Below are 21965 nucleotides of genomic sequence, written 5' to 3'. Positions count from 1 at the left end.
TTTTTTTTTGTGTGTGTGTGTGTGTGTGTGTGTGTGTGTGTGTTGTTACAAGTCTAGGAATCCTGTTTACCTAGAAAAACATCATAACATGAAAATCAGGTTGGTAAATTATCTGGATGTTTTCAGCATTAGGGACCCTGTTGAGACATTCATTGACAATGCTTTGCATAAAATTGCACAGTGATCAAGCCCAATTTTAAGCTCCGCTGGTGTGTGTTGTGAGATTCTTCAAGATCGATACTGTGCTTATGAAATAGTTTTCTCAGCCATCAACATAGTGGCGGTCGTGTGGTGTGTGCTCACTAACTCTCTGCACATTCAAAATAGTAATCTTTCCACTTGTCCCAGGTGAGACTGAGGGGTGGTGCTTCTACTGGCTGTCCACTCCTTCAGGTGTACAGCATCCTTTGGGGACAGTTCATCAGATAGTGATAAGACAATTCCCCCAGAACTTTAGGAAGTCACTAAAGAAAAAACATGTTCTGAGTTGGGAGCTGCCTCTCTCCACCTAGATGAATTAATTCTTGTGCGCCTGATGTAATTTTCTCAACACCTGTCAGTAAATAAACCTATATATAGCCAAGCCATGTTTATGGAAATTTGCTACCTAACGTAGGCTTGGGAGGATGCATTCAGTATGGTCCCAGCCCTGAAGAAACTGTCTACAGTGGTCTCAGTTTGATGACAGTATCTTGTACTCCTGGAAACCCCACACACCTGCTCCTGGACAAATATCGGGGTTCTCTTTTCATCCTGGACAGGGTTTCCCTTTATTCCAAAGGCTTAGGAACATGTCCTGGTTTTACATTCTTAGAGGTATTATAGCCTTCCCTGTATCTTTTTATTTTTCTGATACAAGCCTAGCTATAGAGGAAAATACAGCCTCCCTATTTCTCAAACATTTTTCTGCTCATAAAAATAGTAAAAGCTTATGTCCTTTTTGGTCTTGGACATTTTATTACGAGTCTCTGAAAAGATCTGATTAATTTTTAAGGAGAAGCTTACGTTCTGGAAATAGAGTTGAATCATTCCGAATTCCTTTTATTTAATACATTAAATAAATTCAGGATCTTATGGTTTCTTTTTGTTTTTGTTTTGTTTTGGTTTGTTTTTGCTATTTTCCCCTTTACAATAGATGTCTCTAATTCACTATCTCTCCCAGCTACCTTTCTCTTCCTCTGACATGTTGTTTTCTCATCCCATTTTTAAACCTCAGGCAACTTTCAGGGATAGAACAACATTTGTATAGTAATACTAATTTAAACCCCTATATGACTTGATATACTTTAGTTTTAGGGAACTCCTAGAGTTGGTGATTTCTGTCTCAGCGAGTGCCATGCCCATACAGATGTGACGTCAGAGCATTTTCTTACATAAGAGTTACATTCTTTGTGAATTGTCCTGGCTCTGGTTTATTTCTGATATTAGGGACATGTTGTCAAGAAGCGTCTGCTTCTGAGTTGATGGTGAAGTGAGACTGCAGCGTAAAAGGTAATAGGCTCTTTATTTGGCGTGGATGCCACGAAGAACGTGGACGTAGTAGAGATGACTGACATCTTCTGGCTGTAGGGACATTGTAATGTGACCAGTCACATGAGCAACAGCTTATCGGAAGTGAAATATTGAAGGAAAAGGAGCTAAAAGTTAAGAGGAGACATAGAGAAAGAATCTGAACATTCAAGAGCCAGTGAACAAAGCAGCTATGAAAAAAATTACACGATATTTGGCAGAAACTAAGAAACCACCCAGGTGGACGAATCCAAAAGCATGTATCTCCAAAGATGGAATAGATATGAAATGCTTAGAGCAGTGATTCTCAGATATTACGGTACGCCTGAATCACTTGGGGATCGTGATCAAAGGCAAATTTTGGTTCGGGGGTTAGAGGTAGAGTCCAAGGCCGCATGTCTAACAAGTCCCTGTGCTTGTTATTTGTGGCTGGTCTATGGCCCCTGCTTCTGGTCGCCAACCTCTAAAAAGGGGTCACTAATTGTTGGAGGAACAAAGCAATTGGAAGTGATGGTGGTGGTCTGTGTCATAAAACAGCATAAAACAGCACCATTCAATTTCAAAAACAAAGGCAAATTTTTCTAACTGAGAACTGTGTATTTATCATGACTGTAGAAAATAGAAGCAAGATCAAAGTTAAGTGTGCCCAAAAGCTTTAGCAATCATGGCAACAAATCCGCTAAGTAAGATTATTACTCACTTGTACTTATTTACCTTATTTGTTGTTATACACTGCTACTGGAAAAAATTTTAAGCGTACACACCATATAGGACCTGATGTTGTGAGAAAAATTAATGAAAACATTTCGTTTAATTTGAGAAAATTTTAACTATTAACCGAATGTTTTTTTCTACTTAGGGAAAAACTAACATTCCTATCTCAAGTATAACCTGCAAACCTCTATTCTTCTTCTGCAGGAAAATACTTGTGGAGTTACATTTATCATACCAATTAATTATCCCCAAGTATGAAGATTGTGGTTGAGGCTTCTGTGATATAATACCAGTAAAAACCCTGGGTTCCTTGAGTTCAATGCTTCTAGAAAGCTGCTCTCTACCTGTGGACTTACTATGTGGCCCAATATCAGCGCTGCCCCCTTTTTGCTGACTGGCTTCCCAGGTCTGGAGGCTGCCCGTCACTGGATCTCCATCCCCTTCTTTGCAGTCTACGTCTCTGTGCTTCTTGGCAATGGCACTCTCCTCTACCTCATCAAGGATGACCACAGCCTCCATGAACCCATGTACTATTTCCTTGCCATGCTGGCAGGCACAGATCTGATGGTGACATTGACCACGATGCCTACTGTCATGGGCGTCTTATGGATGAATCACCGGGAGATAAGCCATGGAGCTTGCTTCCTGCAGGCTTATATTATTCACTCCCTTTCAGTCGTGGAATCGGGTATCTTACTTGCCATGGCCTATGACCGATTCATCGCCATCCACAATCCTTTGAGATACACTTCCATTCTCACCAATATCCGAGTGGTAATGTTAGGGATGGGAGCTTTCATGAGGGGTTTTATATCCATCATCCCTGTAATCTTGCGTCTCTTTTCATTTCCATATTGCCACTCTCATGTTCTCTCCCATGCTTTCTGTCTTCATCAAGAAGTCATGAAACTGGCCTGTGCCGACATAACTTTCAATAGACTTTACCCTGTAATTTTGGTTTGTTTAACAATCTTCCTAGATTCTCTGATCATCCTTTTCTCCTATATCCTAATTCTTAAGACTGTCATGGGCATAGCCTCTGGTGAAGAGAGAACCAAAGCCCTCAACACTTGTATCTCCCACATCGGCTGTGTCCTCATCTTTTATGTCACTGTGATTGGTCTGTCATTCATCCATAGGTTTGGGAAAAATGTGCCATCAGTGGTCCACATTATAATGAGCTATGTCTACTTCCTCTTTCCTCCTTTAATGAATCCTATCATCTATAGCATCAAGACCAAGCAAATTCAATATGGCATTCTTCACCTTTTATCCAAAGATCGATTTGGAAGTTAAATGCAGATAGTAGAGATCTGAGGTTTCTCTGAACCGAGGGCCACGGAATTCTAATTCCACTAAGTCTTAAAACCTATTGTGGCATTCTCCATTTCTTCAAATGATACAACGCCATTTATGAAGCTTATGAGTTATAGGTTTATGAGTTGATTTGTTTCCTTGTTATCCTGTGTTCTTGCCTTTAAACTCTACGTAAGGGATAAAAACACTTTTAATTTTCTGGAAAATTAAGTACAATGTGGATATTGTATGCAATTAATTTTTATGCTAAAACACATAGAAAATTTGTTGTAGCTATTTTCATGGCTTACTTTGGAATTTTTTGATCATGTCTCTTGTCATTTTCCTATCAGGGAGTTCATCATTTCCTAATTTATTTGTGGGAACTCATTATAAACGAACCCTAGTGAGCCATTTATATTGTAAATATATCCCAATTTCTATTTGTCTTTTTATATGTAGAATTTAAAATTCTATATATAAATAATTTCATTTTTATTTACCTTATTGAGATTTGGTGGCCACATGATGAAGACCTCCTTGATTCCAGGTTTTTTCGTATGATTTCTCATTTTTTGCATAACTTCTTTTTGCACATTCTATTTTATAATAAGTTAATATTTGGAGAAAATTAAGAGATTTAAAGAAATCCTCATTGATTCTATTTTCAAAGTGGTAACAGTAATATTCAGCCATTTGGCTAATATTTTAAGGCATGAGACAGGAATGATGCTGAACGAAAACAATTTAACTGCAAACAGACCAATACAAAATATTGTCTTATCTAGATCCAATCCACAGTGGGTCAAAAAATCAAAGAAACCTACATTTGAAATTATCTCTGTGACTAGTGACAACTTGTGAGGGACATGTTTTGAGGATGTGGGTTGCAAAAAGGATCACTTCCAGACTGAGCAAAGGGAAAGGTTCCCTGAGGAGTGTGTCTTTAGCTGAGACCTGAGGGTGTATTAGAAGTTAACTGGTCAAACAGGCGTAAGAATGTTTTAAGCAGAAAGTAGTATGTGAGGAGGCTATAGGTGGGATGGTTCATGGAAACTTCTGGGAATGTGGCTGACATGAAGAAAGTGATAGCTCTAGGGAGAGGGTGGGGGGGGGGAAAGGAGGTTAAATCAGTAGCATCCTGTTGGCCATGGCAAGGGTTTAGGTGTCTACCCAGAGAGTCACAAGAAGCTACTGAATTAGTTCTAAGCAAGGGAGTGATATGATTTCAGTTATGTTTACAATTTATATGTTCAGGTATGGTGTAGATTTTAGTGCAGCAAGAGGGACACAAGAAAATCAGAAAGATACTGTGTCAGTTTCAGAGAGAGATACCAGTAGCTAAAATTATTAAAGTGAAGATAAATGTATTGGATAGGTATGAGATATATATAAGACCTAAAATTGATAGATTTTAGAAAAACGTATAAAAGTTTGGGAAGAAACAAATATAAAATTTCTGGATTATTTTAAGTACATGAATGTTATTGACCCCAAAATGATTACTGATTATGCATAAAATCCATCTTTGAAAAATATTCTGCTAATTTGAGGATGAGTAAAAGTCCCAATAATGTTTGACCTATTAAAACGACCAAAGGAAATATGTTATGCTGTAGCACTGAGCTTTTAAGAAAAGACAGTAATGTATTCATTAGCTAGTCATTTATTGAAACAATTTTTAATATGTGTATCTTTTTGCCTGATTGTTAATTTTCACAGTAAAAGCTAGACCTGTATGAACATGTGCTGAAAGGTTAGGAGATACAAGACAATAGAAACAAACTGAAGCAATGGACACTATTAGAAGCTCATAAAACACATGGGTCTTTGCATTCTTACCCAGGAAGAGAAAAGGATAGATCAAGGTTTCTACCCAGTGGTTCTTCACTGGAGTGTGTCCACCTCTATCAACCCTACTGATAACACCCTATACAATTTATCATGTGGGTTACTGTGTCTTGATTCTTCTCACTTATTCTACCTCTTTTCCAATGTGCTCCTCATACCGTAGCAAAGTGACCTTTAAACAATGATTAGCTGATTGTAAGGATGGCCCATCACTTATATCATGCTCTTGTCATTTGGGTAAAGTCAGAACTCCTTACATGAATTGTAAGACCCTATGTGATCAGAATCTGCTACCATAGATTCACCTTGTGCTAAGTTTCTCTCATAAACTTAGAGATGTTATAATTCTTGGTATAAATTTAGTATAAAAATATTTTTTGCTTAAATTCATCATATTTTTTCCTCGTCCCATGATTAGTGCACATGTTATTCTTTGGGTGGTTTTTATTTATTTCTCTCCATAGAATTAGTGCCCTATCTTAGAAAAAATATTATATTCCTTACTCTTCTATTATTCAATTCTCAGCTTAAACAGCATTTCCAGGAGCCTTGCCCAGATCCCAGGGATACCTTCTCCCTCGCTCACTGATGTTCATTTTAACAGTGCTTTATAAATGCATGGCAAATATTTTCTTTCCAGGTCCCACTAGATTTTGAGTTTAGTTAATGAAAAGAACATGTCCATCGCCCTGAACCTGTCACAAAATAGGCAATGATAAATGAAGTCATTTTAAGATACAATATAAGACATCTTTCATTCACCTTGCTGTTCACAGACCTATTTAGGTTCCTATGAATCAGAACTGATTTCTCCAAAGTGACAAAAAAAGATAAAAATGTGATTGGAATTCACAAATTCTGGGAGTAACAAAGGCACATATGACTCCCTTGACCTTTGAGATAGACAGTAGGAATACCGATGTTGAGGATCTTGGGGTCACATAATCAAGCCCTGACATCCCAATTAGGGTGGTTTTTGAGTTTCCAGTCTTCCTAACACACCCTTGGGGAAATGCACGAGAGGCCTGGCTGGGGACACCAGTTGAATGGCCCAGCCACTTTCAGAAAAAGAGGACAGGGGAGGAAAATCAAAGAATCTCCCAAGTGGCTGGAAAGCTGAAACTCTGGGGAGGTGATTTCTACAAACATAAATTCTTCAACTTGGCCTCTTCAAGAGTTTTTTGAGAAGAAAGAGTCTGAAGTAAGTCTTCGGATAAGACAGAAAGAAAGTAACCATTCCAACAAGACTGTAGTGGGTGAGTGCCAGGAATAGAAATATAGAATGACTCCTTGCCCTTCTGATGTTAGATGCAGGCAAGAGAAGATAGAAAGATTTTCCAGAGGCCTGCACAGGGGTCATATTCCATCTGGGGCGAGAAACATAATAGCACAGACCTCCTTTGGACAAATGTATCACAGCAGGTTTGAAGCTTTTAATGGGGTACTTCAAGAAAACTGTGAATGGGTTTAGGCTAAATGTGACATTGTCTGCTATTGTCCATTTTTTTTTAATCAAGGGTTTCTGACTTTTGTGAGAATTCCATAAAATGCTGACATTCAATTTCTAAACAGAACAAAATTTTCTGATAACAACAAAAAATGTCTCTATCATGATTGTATATATAAAATTAAATCAAGTTTAAATGTATCAAGTATTTCAATGTATTTACAACCAAACAAAAAGACAGTGTAACTAAGTAATGTAATTATCCATTCATATATTTTTATCTTCTTTTTTAAAAACTTTATTGCTTCAGACATTTTCTAGCATAATACCTAACAGTGTGGCCTAACGTTTTGAAAAAAAAAATTTAATCGAGAAAATTTTAACCATTAACCTGATATTATATATAATGTGGGGAAAGACCATGATTCTTCATCATTAATAAGCCTAGAAATCTCCACTGCTCTTCCGTAAGAAAATAGTTGTAAAACCATGTATATACCAATTAATTAGCCTGAGTACAAAGATTGTGGTCGAGGCTGTTGTAATATATTCCCATGAGGAGGCAGTGCACACTGAAAACTGGATTTCTGGGTTCATAGCTTCCATAAACTTGCTCTCCACCTGTGGACATACTATGTGGCCCAATATCAGCACTGCCCCCTTTTTGCTGACTGGCTTCCCAGGTCTGGAGGCTGCCCATCACTGGATCTCCATCCCCTTCTTTGCAGTCTACGTCTCTGTGCTTCTTGGCAATGGCACTCTCCTCTACCTCATCAAGGATGACCACAGCCTCCATGAACCCATGTACTATTTCCTTGCCATGCTGGCAGGCACAGATCTGATGGTGACATTGACCACGATGCCTACTGTCATGGGCGTCTTATGGATGAATCACCGGGAGATGAGCCATGGAGCCTGCTTCCTGCAGGCTTATATTATTCACTCCCTTTCAGTCGTGGAATCGGGTATCTTACTTGCCATGGCCTATGACCGATTCATCGCCATCCGCACCCCTCTGAGATATAACTCCATTCTTACCAATTTCAAGGTGATGAAGACAGGAATGGGGGTACTAATGAGAGGCTTTTTATCCCTTGTGCCCCCAATTGTGCCACTCTCCTGGTTCCCATATTGCCGTTCCCATGTTCTTTCCCATGCCTTTTGCCTCCACCAAGATGTCATGAAACTCGCCTGTGCTGATATTACATTTAATCGTGTGTACCCAGTGATTCTCGTTGCTTTGACTTTCTTCCTAGATGCTCTGATTATCCTCTTCTCTTATATTTTAATCCTGAAGACAGTTATGGGCATCACCTCTGGAGAGGAGCGAGCTAAGGCCCTTAACACCTGTGTCTCCCATATTAGCTGTGTTCTGGTGTTTTATATTACCGTGATCGGCCTGACTTTCATCCACAGGTTTGGGAAACATGCACCACATGTGGTCCACATTACCATGAGCTATGTCTACTTTCTGTTTCCCCCAATAATGAACCCCATTATATATAGTATCAAGACCAAGCAAATTCAGAGAAGCATCATTCGCCTATTTTCTATGCACAGTAGGGCTTGAGATTTTATTTCACCATCTTGAGATCTCTGGGAGTTTTTCATTTCCCGTTATTGGAAGAGAAGCTTGGTTTTATACTCAGTGCCTTTTTTCAGAGTTAGATGAAATTTTAATCATTACCTAAAGCTATAAGTTGACTTGAGCAGATATGTATTCTAATATTACACCTGTATTAGAATATATATTAGAATAGAATATGTACAGAAAGTATTATTAGAATATATGTAACATATAATATTCTATGTATATATTCTCTCTCTCTCTATATATATATATTCTGTGTATGTATTCCAATATATGTATAGCATGCATATTGGAATAGAATATATAGAATATTTTATTAAATATATTTTATTTTTATTTTATTAAAATATATTTTATTAAAATATATTTATTATATATATATAATATATATTTAAGAGAAAATGCTGGTGATCTTGGGGAAAAGGGATATAGGAAAGAGCTGAGATGGGGCATTCCAGGTCTTGTATGTGAAGAGAGAAAAAGTACTACTTCAGACCATGCCAGATAAGTGACTAAACACAGCCTGGATCAAAGACGGTTCCTCTGAAGGAAGATGTGCAGCTGGGAGTACATTTTGTCTGTTATATAAATGATAATTAGAATGATCTATTTTTCATCTTCCCATCTCTATGCTTGAATCTAACTGTATTGGGAACGATGTTCCTCTAAAAGTAAATAAATCTGAGTGAGGAAAACTAGCGAAGGTACAGAACTCTAGAAAGCATCCACTCGAAACTTCAATGTCCTTCAGTATATCAGTGGATTTTATTATTAAATGGAAACCGATACAGACCAAGACCAAATAGCAAGCCACCAATTTCCTATCAGCCAGTCGAAGCCAGATCCCCCAGCGCTCCTTGTTCTCTTCCCAATGGCTGCTGAGCACCGACATACTAATTTTTCTTCTTTCTGGATTTCTACTTCACCTCCTGATATTTTTCTTCTGTAAAAACAGAGTATAGATTTAGAGATCTCTTGTTTCCGTCTCCCCTTGCTTCTCTCTCCACATAAAAGAACGCGGGGCTTTTTGACTTGATGAAATTTTTCTGCTAATCAAGTCAGAAAACCCGGCAAAACTGATGGAATAGTTTCTTCCATTTCTTTCTTTCTTTCTTTCTTTCTTTCTTTCTTTCTTTCTTTCTTTCTTTCTTTCTTTCTTCAAAATCTTGTAAGGTTTCATTCTGTTCATTTTGGTTGAGCGATGGTGCATTGTTTGTGGTTCATATTATAGGTAGTAATAATTACCTAACCCACCTACTGTTAGTTCTATGCTACTATGTGGAGCTAGACTAGTTATAGGCATGTGACCTAATTATTTCTATATTCTGAAAAGGCTGCTGGTTTTTCCTGAGTTGGTTCTTCTAGTTGGACCCCCTCCCAACCCCCTATTTTCTTATTCAAAGCTTATGTACAGAGCCCAGGAAATTATCAGTCCAGTCTAAACTCAGTCTGCCTCACCTGAGAGACTTTCCGTACTGATGCCGTATCCAGGGAGTAAGCACTCTAAGAATGTCCAGTAACTTCAACGTGGAAAACCCTCATCTGCCATTTTCACTAGAAAAGCCGTATATCAATTGCCTCCAGTCTTACACTTTCATCATCCTTTCCTTAAATGCATAATATCTGGAGATTCATTCTCTAGCAATGAAGAGCCAGAGGATCTCCCATGTGAAAAATACCATTGAGAAGACGTACTGTATTATTTAGAAATCTTTCTAAGCAAGAGAAGTTGCAAGTTAGAGAAATTGACTCTGGCTTTCTTAAGCCAATAAAGGGCCTTTATTGAAAGAATATTGGGGGACATTCAGAATTCAGCAAGGGCAGCAATTGTGTTCCCCATCAGCTTATGATCTCCCGAAGGATGACTGCCTGCCATTCTGCAAACCTCCAAAGTCATTAATGCAGTTCTTTAGAAAAAGATAAACAACTCTATTTGTGTGGTGTGGCTAGGGCTGATTTATTTAATCCACGACAGACTTCAATGTCTCAGAGTCACAGCACACATCCTGTTTCAGGAATTATTCTAAGAGTTCTCCATGAATTAATTTGTTGCATATTCATGTCTACACAGCAGTTCTTGAGAAGGGACAAAAAAATCTAAGCAACACACAGCTTTCAGACATCCTGTTTAGGGACACAGAATTTGGCAATGATTTATGAATAAAAGGTGATAGTTTAAGACACTTAATGTTTAAACATGACAATGAAGATGCTGCAATTTTTCTTTCTTTGCCCTTTCTTTTTTGCCTGAAATCTGAAGAATATATTTTATGTGTCTATTAGCCATTTGTATGTCTTCATTGGAAAAGTGTCTGTTCATATTTTCTGCCCATTTTTTGATTTGATTATTTGTTTCTCATGTATTGAGTTTGAGAAGTTCTTTATAGATCTTGGATACCAGTCTTTTATCTGTAGTGTCATTTGCAAATATCTTCTCCTATTCTGTGGGCTGCCTCTTAGTTTTTTTGACTGTTTGCCTGGCTGTGCAGAAGCTTTTTATCTTGATGAAGTCCCACAAGTTCATTTTTTCTTTTGTTTCTCTTTGGAGATGTGTCATGAAAGAATTTGCTGTGGCCAATGTCAAAGAGGTTGCAGCCTATGTTCTCCTCTAGGATTTTGTCTCACATCGAGGTTTTTCATCCATTTGGAGTTTATCTTTGTATATGGTGTGAGAGAGTGGTCAAGTTTCATTCTTTGGCATGCAGCTGTCCAATTTCCCCAGCACCATTTATTGAAGAGACTGTCTTTTTTCCGCTGGATGTTTTTTCCTGCTTTATCAAAGATTAGTTGCCCAAAGAGCCGAGGGTCCATTTCTGGGTTCTCTATTCTGTTCCATCGGTCTATGTGTCTGTTTTTGTGCCAGTGCCATGCTGTCTTTGTGATCATAGCTTTGTAGTACAGCTCGAAATCCGGCATTGTGATGCCCCCAGCTTTGTTTTTCCTTTTCAACAGTTCCTTGGAGATTCGGGGCCTTTTCTGGTTCCACTCAAATTTAAGGGCTGTTTGTTCCAGCTCTTTGAAAAATGTCATTGGTATTTTGATTGGAATGGCATGAAAAAATGTTCAGAATCATTAGCCATCAGGGAAATTTAAATGAAAACCGCACTGAGATACCACCTTACGCCAGTTAGAATGGCAAAAATTGACAAGGCAAGAAACAACAAATGTTGGAGAGGATGTGGAGAAAGGGGATCCCTCTTACACTGTTGTTGGGAATGCAAGTTGGTACAGCCACTCTGGAAAACAGTCTGGAGGTCCCTTAAAAAGTTAAAAATAGAGCTACCCTATGATCTAGCAATTGCAGTACTGGGTATTTATCCAAACGATACAGACGTAGTGAAGAGAAGGGCTATATGCACCCCAATGTTCATAGCAGCATTGTCCACAATAGCTAAATTGTGGAAGGAGCTGAGATGCCCTTCAACAGATGACTGGATTAAGACGATGTGGTCCATATATTCAATGGAATATTACTCGGCCATCAGAAATAACGATTACCCAACATTTGCAGCAACATGGATGGGACTGGAGGAGATTATGCTAAGTGAAATAAGTCAAGCAGAGAAAGACAATTATCATATGTTTTCACTCATTTATGGAACATAAAAAATAGGAAGATTGGTAGGAGAAGGGAGGGAAGAATGAACGGGGGGTAAACAGAAGGGGGAATGAACCATGAGAGACTATGGACTCTGGGAAACAAACTGAGGGCTTCTGAGGGGAGGGTGGGTGGGGGACTGAGATAGGCCGGTGATGGGATTAAGGAGGGCACATATTGCATGGTGCACTGGGTGTTATACGTAAATAATGAATCATGGAACATTACATCAAAAACTAAGGATATACTGTATGGTGACTAACATAACATAATAAAAAATTATTATAAAAAAAAGAAAATATATTTTACTCCAGTATTTTCAATCCTTTAAATCCTCCAAAAGTCTTCTTTTTCTGGGTCTTATCCTCTTCCCCTTCCTTCATAGGTGGTTTGTGGGCATAAACATGAGTCTGCATGCATGGGTGTGTAGGTGTGTGTGTAAGGGGGAGAAATCTCTAGAAACATTCTGTAGCCTTGTGATTCTCTCTAGGTCTCACCTCAATCTTTAGTTTCTCTATTTGAAAAACAAAGGTCTTGCTGGACCTGGTTTTCTCTTTCCCTGTCTTAATTAGTAGACTGAAAAGTTGAATTATTCAGGATGCAGAACTGTTAATCCTCCCAAAGTAACTTTCTCACACCACCTTGTAGAAGTACACATCCCACCTGTAACCCCTGCAAATCACTATTTTTTTCTATCACTATTGTTCTGTCTTCTCAAGAATGTCATGTAACAAAAAGCAGACTGTGCGTAACTTTTTGAGATCAGTTTCTTTCACTTAGAGCATAATGCCTTTGAGGTTTCACTACGTTGTGTTTACCAATAGTTCATTTTTCTTTAACTGTTGAGTAGTATTTCTTATATGGATGTTCCATTACTTGGATGTTGTTTTCCTGGTATTTCCTAATAATTTTCTGTTGGTTACTATTAGCCTCCAATTATGTTCCCTTTTGACCATCCTTTCCCATGCCCATTCCTAAGACATTTCCCTCAGGCAGAGGTCTACCACATCCAAAGTGTGAATGGCTGGATCTTCCTGTTGCCATCTCTCTTGCTCATACACCTATAGAAATCACATGTGCCTTGGCATTTCTATATTAGATCTATCATTCTTCTTTCTTCATTCTCTGTCTATCTTGTGAGTGCTCCCTCAGGAGACATCTTCCCTACACACTCCCTTTATCTGACTTCTTGCCGATCCCCTGGTTGCATTCACTGGCCCTGCCTCTCCTGATAGCTCACCCAAGCCTCTTAGCATATTATCAAATGCTATCACTACTGAACAGCTGGATCCAGAAGTATTGTTGACATTGGGGGCCAGGGAGCAAAACGAACAAAATGAATTGTAATAGGGATAATAAGCACAGACTCTACACTTAAGATTAAGATTCAACTCCATAACTGGAAGTAAGAGATACAGGTATTTCTCTAAAGTGGCTCGAAGAGCTTAGATGTGGAGCCTGGATGCCCACATAAGTCCAGGGTATACTAATAATAGAAGAAAATCAATTATATATTCAGATCTTACTGTTGCTACTTGATGCCCTGAGAGCTTCACCCTTTTATCTAAGTGATCGTCATGTAAATTTCATGATAATTCCTAATTGTCAGATGAAGAGACTGAGATGTAGGTAGATTATTTGGTAGGTTAAGTATTGTATCCAAAGTCCCATAATGTGGAACTTAATCAGATATGTCTATACAAACAGGGTTTGTGGTCCAAGTGAGGGGAAAATTTTCTCTCCTTCATGTTCTCAGCTGATGAAAACAAATAAAATATTCAGTCCATCAATGGTGCCTTCAATGGGACCCTGCTTATCTATGGAAGACTTGGTGGAGGGTTGGGTAACTCAGACTATTACATCTAGGGGATGGGTGAGGGTGGGTGACCCTAACAGAAGGAAGGAGGTTGGCAAGACTGTGTCTATGAGAGTATATGTAAAATCTACATTGTGTTTCTCTGTGTCAATCGGCTATATTTATGAATAATATGTGTAAGAAAATATGCCTGTTTGCTTGTAAGTGGTCAGTATGTCTAGAGGTGTCTACTACTTTGAGTTGGTGGGTATCTGTTCCTCTGTAACATGCCTGGATATCTCTATTTACTTTCTTACACTTCATGTTAAGTATGTATCACAGTAAATATCTAAAAAATATCTAAGGAATCATTTAATATTGTCCATTCACCGAAATTCATTAAGTGCCTGATATGTACCAGGTCTTATAGTGAGTATTAGAGAAATAAAGGTGAACAAAATATAATCCCTAATTTGAGGAGCTGTGTGGTCTAGTTAGGGAGAAAGACCTACAAACACAGAACTGATACATGCAGAAATGAGCTCTAAGAAAATGCAGCTTATTTTACCAGGAGCCTTTGGGATCATAGAAAAGACAATCAGCTCACATGGCCGGGGACAGACAAGAGAGAGTTAACTAAAAGCCTAAGTTATTTGTTCTGGACTAAGATACTTTGAAGTGAGAGAGGCTGGATTTAGCCGATATTATGGAGTTTGGTGAGCTTTTGGCACTTGTCTCATCCTCACTGCTTATGCATAATACGTATTACTCGTGAGTTTGATTTTACACTCAGTACTCCTGTTGCTTTTGGACATGTGAGGTAATGCTGATCACTCATGACGACAGTGGCAGAGAGAGTACAGATCTATCCCATCAGCCTTTGCAATTACATTGGCCACGAGGCTGGTTCTGACTGAAGGAACTTGAAGACAGTCATCTGTTCCTAGCCAAGCCAGGGGTGTCTTCTCATCATCCTCTCTGCCTTCCATGTGGTGAGAAGTAAAAGACTGTGAGATGGTGAATTCAAAAGCTGGAAAGGGTCTGCATTCCTGTGCCTCTGCGTGGAGGTGAGCACCCAGCGGAACTGACTGATAATTCACATCTGAGCAATAAATAAACCCGAATTGTGTGAGAAACTGCCTAAAATTAGTGAAGCAAATCATGTTTCTGATGCACATTTGTATTGATTGGTGGCTTCTTTACTTGCTTCTACTTCAGTCCTGTTTTCTGTTAAATGTCATTTCAAATCCTCACCTCGTGGGCTGAGATAAAGTGACCGTCAGTTCCAACCGCCAAAAAGGACCAATATTTTCTTAGTTCACTCCCCCAAATTTGCCCATTTCCTCAAGTTCTCCTAGGCTGATCATCATTCACGAATTGTGAAGAATCACTAGATGTTTCCCAAATCCATTATTGCACCCTTCCTCATCTGACATGTTAGCCGTGACCCCAGTCTCTGAGTGGAGTTAAGACAAAGGTGTTAGTTTCTGCTGTAACCGACTTGCCCCTGGTGACTAACACCCATGGTCTTCTCCTTCATCCTCGCAGCTTCCCTAGTTCTCCCTGCCGGGATCCTGTCCCTTCTCTTATCTCCACCCTGTCCCCCTGGGCAACGCTAGGATAGAATCCCTTGCCTGATGAGCCCATGTCCTCCCCAGGTTGGCTCAGATGGGTCTGGTCTTTACCTTCCCACATCCTTCCCAGTCATGGGGAAGCTGTGTTACAATGCCTCAGAGTTTGGCTTTTAAGCTTATGTTCACTTATGCTTCCTCTTTGGATTGTCTTTATGAAATCCCCTACACTGATGGCCCAGTCCTGTGACTGCCAGCTGGCTGTCTCCTACCACGGGTGTTGTGCCTCTGTCTTTATACACAGACTCATCCGCACTGTTGGTGTCACCATCATTTGTGGTTAAGTGCTGTCTGTCCTTTTCTGTCATTCTGATCAAAGGCTTTTTGTTTCTTGTTCCCACCATCTCTCTCATCCTTCTTGCCTCCATCTTGACCTGACCTACTCAGTCTGTACTTTTGTCTGGACTAATAATTGGTATAGGTTTATGCTATTTGTTCATTATCATAGGGGACCCATTGTCCAGTACTTTTCCTTGTGCACTGATCTGGAAAAGTATCCACTCACTTCACTCTTTGTGGAAACTATCTGTAAACTTTCTTAGTTCACTCTGCTGTAGCTATTTCAGCGTAGACCAGTGAGCTCCAGGGTACCTTCTTCGATTTAATGCCCCACAGTCTAGTGGCCCACTCTCAGGAGAATCTGAGCGATTACTGTGAAGTTTGAGAATGTCAGTGGTAATCGCAATGACAAAAAATGGATGATTTCTATCAAGATATTATTTTTTCTTATATTAACGTATTATTTTTTGAAGGTTCTTTTTTTTATGTTCGATTAGCTAACATAGAGTACATCATTTGTTTTTGATGTAGTGTTCACTGATTCATTAGTTGCGTGTAACACCCAGTGCTCATCACAACATGTGCCCTCCTTACTACCCATCACCCAGTTACCCCATCTCCTTATCCCCCTCCCTCTGTAACCCTCAGTTTGTTTCTGGGAGTCCAGAGTCTCTCATGGTTTGTCTCCCTCCCTGATGTCTTCCCATTCAGTTTTCCCTCCCTTCCCCTGTGGTCCTCCACACTATTCCTTATGTTCCACATATGAGTGAAACCATATGATAATTGTCTTTCTCTGCTTGACTCACTTCACTCAGCGTAATCCCCTCCATTTCCGTCCATGTCAATGCAAATGGTAGGTATTCATGTATTATATCCTCTTAAACATATCCGGAAGAACTCTTTAGAAAAATAGGCTGCAGTTGTTGCTTTGACCACTAGAGGGAAGGAGACGCACGTGAAGCTAAGACGCCAAGCTGGGTGGAGCCTCACTGAAGGGAAGGGGTCTTTTGCCTGAAGGTGGGAGCCCCCTCCTTGCAGAGATGGGACATCTGGGTACCCCTGTCATTTTCCCTTTTCCCCAGTTATATCACCTGAAAAAACGTCCACACTCCCTTCCCCGTATCTAATAGTAAAGCAAAGGCGAGTAAACATCAGCTTGCATTTTCAAAATATCAGACTTTGAAAATGATTTCAGATAGTAGTCTGTCTTTATTTATCCTAGGACTGCAGAAAGGATAATAGTACCTCCAACTTAATATAATGGAAATATTTTTTTCAAGAGATAAATAAACAAATATTAAATCTCTTTCTCCACACTTCCACCTTTCTTTCTTTCACTTCCTCCCTTTCACCCACCACCTTCCTCCCTGGTATCAGAAATATTTTTGGAAAGACTCACATCAGAAAGGAATGCTATTAGAAGGTAGGGTTGGGGTGTCTGGGTGGCTCAGTCCCTTAAGTGCCTGACTTGTTTTCAGCTCTGTTGTGATCTCAGGGTCATGGGATCTAGCCTCACGTGGGTCTCTCCACTCAGTGCAGAGTCTGCTAAAGTTTCTCTCTCCCTCTGCCTCTGCCCTGCACCCCTGTGCTCTCTCCCTCTCAAATAAATAAATAAATCTTTTAAAAAAGGAAGGTAAGTTTGCATGGGACCTTTTTTAGTTTATACGTATCTGTATTTTTGGAGTATTATATAAGAAATAAAATAATATTCAAGCTATATAATGTTCAAATATTTCTTTATATAATCTGACTTATACTTTACTCCCTTGGAAAAGAAAGATAAATACTTGCTGTATAGTGTATTGATGCTTAAATAAGACCAGGTCAGACTGACACCTCAACTGTGCTTAAAAATACATATTCAAAAGTGACATCATAAAGACAATATGGTACTAGCACAAAAACAGACACAGACATCAATAGAACAGAAGAGAGAACCCAGAAATGGACCCTCAACTCTATGGTCAATTAATTTTTGACAAAGTAGGAAAGAATATCTAATGGAAAAAAGGCAGTCTCTTCAAGAAATGGTGTTGGGAAAATTGGACAGCAACATGCAGAAGAATGAAACTGGACCACTTTCTTATGCCATACACTAAAATAAACTCAAAATGGATGAAAGACCTAAATATGAGGCAGGCACCTATCAAAATGCTAAAGGAGAACACAGGCCGCAACCTCTTCGACCTCGGCCGCAGCAACTTCTTCAAAGGCAGGGGAAACAAGGGCAAAAATGAACTATTGGGACTTCATCAAGATAAAAAGCTTTTGCACAGCAAAGGAAACAGTCAACAAAACTAAAAGGTAACCTACAGAATGGGAAAAGATATTTGCAAATGTCTTATCGGATAAAGGGCTAGTACCCAGAGTCTATAAAGAACTTATCAAACTTAACACCCCCTTCAAGAAAAAATCCAGTCAAGAAATGGGCAGAAGACATGAACAGACATTTCTCCAAAGAAGACGTACAAATGGCCGACAGACACATGAGAAAATATTCAACATACTCGGCATCAGGAAATATACATCAAAACCACAATGAGATATCACCTCACAGCAGTCAGAATGGCTAAAACTAACAAGTCAGGAAACGACAAATGTTGGTGAAGATGTGGGGAAAGGGGAACCCTCTTACACTGTTGGTGGGAATGCAAACTGCTGCAGCCCCTCTGGAAGACAGTGTGGAGGTTCCTCAAAAATTTAAAAATAGAACTACCCTACGGCCCAACAATTAAACTCTCAGGTATTTATCCAAAGGATACAAACATAATGATTGTAAGGGGCACATACATCCCAATGTTTATAGCAGCAGTGTCCACAGTAGCCAAACTATGGAAAAAGCCCAGCTGACCATCGACAGATGACTGGATAAAGCAGCAGTGGTGTGTGTGTGTGTGTGTGTGTGTGTGTATAATCACAACATTTGGTTAGTTTTATAATGTTTTAATTATTGATAAAAAACTGAGGTTTAGAGATAATAGCTCTTATTTTCTGAATTCATAGTGACTTCCTCTTATTTGCCGTAATGTAATTTTCCAGACACTAAGAATTGAAAGCTATTGTGAATTTATACGAACACAACAAAGTTGTGAAACTAAGTCTATCGCCAGTTTCGGGGGGCGGGGGGGAAGGAAACCCATACATGTTTTTTCCATTAAGCTGTTGAATTAAGTGAAAGAGGAAAAACTGAAAGAGTAAATTTCTCGATGATTCCTGACTATTGTGCAGACACAGGCTTGTGGACCTGGGAGGAGGCCATGTGGGGCGTGATGAAGGTTGGATGGGATGGCCTTGCCACCACTTCTAGAGCAAGAGAGCTCTTTGGGTTCACACAAAAGGGGCTGCAGGGTATACACAGACCTCTGAGGGTTGCTTCTTTTTTCGGGGGGAGAACAGTCAGAGCCTGAGTGTATTGACTCTGAACCCTTTGTCCTCTCTCCCACTCAGCATCCAGGTCAGAATGACATGGCTTGTCCTCCCCTGTGCTAGGCTGACTCAGCCATGGGAGGGGGCCGTGCTGAGGCTCCGATAGCCCTATCTGTAGGGCCAGGAACCAGGAGGGGCAACCTCTCCCTCCCAGTCCCAGAGTAGGGTTTGCTTATTTATATATTTAAATTATGTATTTATTTATTTTTAAAGAAATAACTGGTAGCCCACCCAGCCTTGGCTCTGGCGTGGAAACCACCTAAGATGTTTCAGATTCCATCTGTTCCTTCTCTCCGAATGAGCAAAGGGGCTCAGTGGAGCAAGTCAGGAGCTTTGAGTCCTAGCCTGGGCATATCCATGGCAAATTAAATCATAGTGAGAAAGCTCCCCTCTTCTCTGAGCTTCAGTGTTCTCTTCTGTAAACTGCAGACTAGAGAAAATGGCCCTTCTCCCAACACAAAATTTCTGTTAATTAAATTCATAAGCTTCCTCAACTTCTAAACCAGATATGGCCTTGAACCCAATACTGTCCAACGAGCAGGTTGCTCTCAGGGCCTCTCATTCCACAGTGACATTCTCTTCTTTAACCAGGCCCACGGAGTACTAGCTGCGTGTGTGTGCTGGTTCTCTGTGAAGAGAGGATGCCCCTCTTCCTTCTGTTCCCCTACACCTTAAGGAAAGAATGTGACACCATCCCTACGTAGGCTCCCCACTAACCCATTTCAGAGATTCAAACCCTTTGCTTCAGTGAAGTCCTAAGCAGTGGAGAGCAGTGGTTAAGAACAGGGACTCTGGGGCCGGACTCCCTGCGTGGCTGGCAACTCAGCACTTGTACGGGCGGTGTGGCTCAGTTCTCTCATCTGTAAATGGGGTTTTAACACCTTCATGAGATTGTGGTGACACTGAGGAAATCTATGCAGAGTTAAAAGTGTTGTCTTTCATATACTAAGTACTCTAAAGGGTTTGCTATTTTTATTGTGTCTGACTAGTATCATTCTTGCTACAGCCGGAAGCCATTTTATTCTACACTGTACATCCGTTCATTTATAACTATAATAATAATTTAAAAACTGGCATTAATTGAAGGCTTACTTGTATGCCAGGCACTATACTGAGTTCCTGGCATGACATATCATTTAGCTCATTTCGCTGAAGTCAGGGCCGAGTAGACCAAGGGGAGGAGTGGTGGCTGTGATCACTGTCTTCGGGCAGCTTGTTGGCTTTGTGAATTCAAGGCCTGTGGCTTTCCAGTCCTCTGTGATGCCTCCAGCACTTGCTCCAGCACATGCAATCCGTGTTTACCAAATGTATGAATGCGCCAATATGGAAAATTATCCTTTGGAACACAGATTTGAGTTATACTGTGTGACATAGGATGAAAGGATTTTTATTCATGTAAGAACTTTGTCAATATGAAGTCATCTAACAACAACAAGGGCTCAGTGGAAAAGCCATGAGCTCCTCCCCATGAGAGAAAGTGTGTCACCCATGACCGTGTGGATATGACAGAGGTGTTTCTGAGGGGATTCCCGCCCTAAGCAGAAGGTTGGTCTTGATGAATTCTCACAGAGCCCTGTGGAGGCCTGTGCCGTTACATTTTATTCTCCGCTTCCCTGTCATATAAACAGCGATGAACACACATGAAAGGAAATTCTCCCCATGCTTCTTGACTGGGGGAGATCAATCAAAGGATCAAGTGTGTGTGTTGAGGCAAAAGGGGAAGCAGAGCAAGAAAGAGTTCTGAGTGCAGCAAAAACCAACAACAACAACAGCAAAACACAATGCTCCCTCCCCACTCAGGGATCCAGGGGATAGGAATTTAGGGTTTTGTGAAGCCTGGCTTGAAATTAGGAGCTCCAAAGGATATGAAGAACACAGAGACCCAGTGTCCACACTAAGCAAGGTTCCTTCATGTGACAGGGAGCCCCCTGCCCCAACTCCAGAGTCCCTCTCTTCACTCTGTCCTATCAGAATCTCCTCACCTCCATCTAGGAGCTGTTTTCCACAGTCTATGCCCCTGTTAGCTCCAGGGAGTTCCCCATGAAGGGACCCTCTGAGCACATAGAGGCTGGATGGCAAGTTCCTACTCTCAGCATCCAAGAGGCCCAGAATCCGGTTGTTCGGTGTTCCTTCCTTGGCTCCTGTCATTGACCTTGCCCTCCTTCCCCTCCCCAAAGCCTACTAAGATGGTCCGTTTGGTAAGCACGGCTCTCCAAGAAATACCTCTTTTGTTAATTGCTTACCCCCAAATCCCCCTCTAAATATATAGAATCACTGTAAGTAATAAAAAGAATCACGTGAACGAACAGAGCATGAAGGGGAATGAGGCAGAGTTAGGAGACAGAGAGTAGGTAGGAGAGTCATGGGAAAAGAAGGACAGGATTAGTGGATGATAAAATTTATTGTAACTTTAGAACATAAAATTGAGATCTTTTATGTTCGAAAGTCTAATCAATGAAGTTCCTGCTTTGCAGAGAGTGTGTCCTATTTCCTTCTACCCTCATATCAACTCTCTAAGGTAATAGAATTATTATCCCTGTTTTTAGATGACAAGGCTAAACTAAAAAGAGTCAAGGCATTTGCCTGAGGTCAGATATGTAAGTGACAATGCTTGTTCTTGGACCCAAGTCAGACTCAATCTACTGTTCATAAGCCCTTTGCTGAACTGCTGAGGACCATGAGATGGATGGGTCCAGGAGAGCAGAGAAATGGCCTGTGGATGAAGGAGGAAGGATGGAGAGGTCGATGACTATAAATTTGGGTGCAGGAGTCTCTTAGGGTCTAGACTTCCATGAACTTTGACTCAGCAAACTCAAGCTCCCCATAAG

General features: G+C 40.2%; 2 protein-coding genes across 2 annotated transcripts; both read left to right on the top strand.

The window, feature by feature from the left end:
* Positions 1–2580: 2580 nt before the first annotated feature.
* Positions 2581–3519, top strand: LOC113250109 (olfactory receptor 51B2). The gene has a single exon (XM_026491490.2). It carries the CDS (start codon positions 2581–2583, stop codon positions 3517–3519), a length of 939 nt encoding a protein of 312 aa, XP_026347275.2.
* Positions 3520–7451: 3932 nt separating this feature from the next.
* On the top strand, positions 7452–8387 carry LOC113248280 (olfactory receptor 51B2-like). The gene has a single exon (XM_026489644.2). It carries the CDS (start codon positions 7452–7454, stop codon positions 8385–8387), a length of 936 nt encoding a protein of 311 aa, XP_026345429.2.
* The last annotated feature ends 13578 nt before the right edge of the window (positions 8388–21965 follow it).

Source organism: Ursus arctos, unplaced genomic scaffold (genome assembly GCF_023065955.2).
Source record: "Ursus arctos isolate Adak ecotype North America unplaced genomic scaffold, UrsArc2.0 scaffold_22, whole genome shotgun sequence".
Classification (NCBI taxonomy): domain Eukaryota; kingdom Metazoa; phylum Chordata; class Mammalia; order Carnivora; family Ursidae; genus Ursus; species Ursus arctos.
This window is presented reverse-complemented; position numbering and strand designations above follow the sequence as displayed.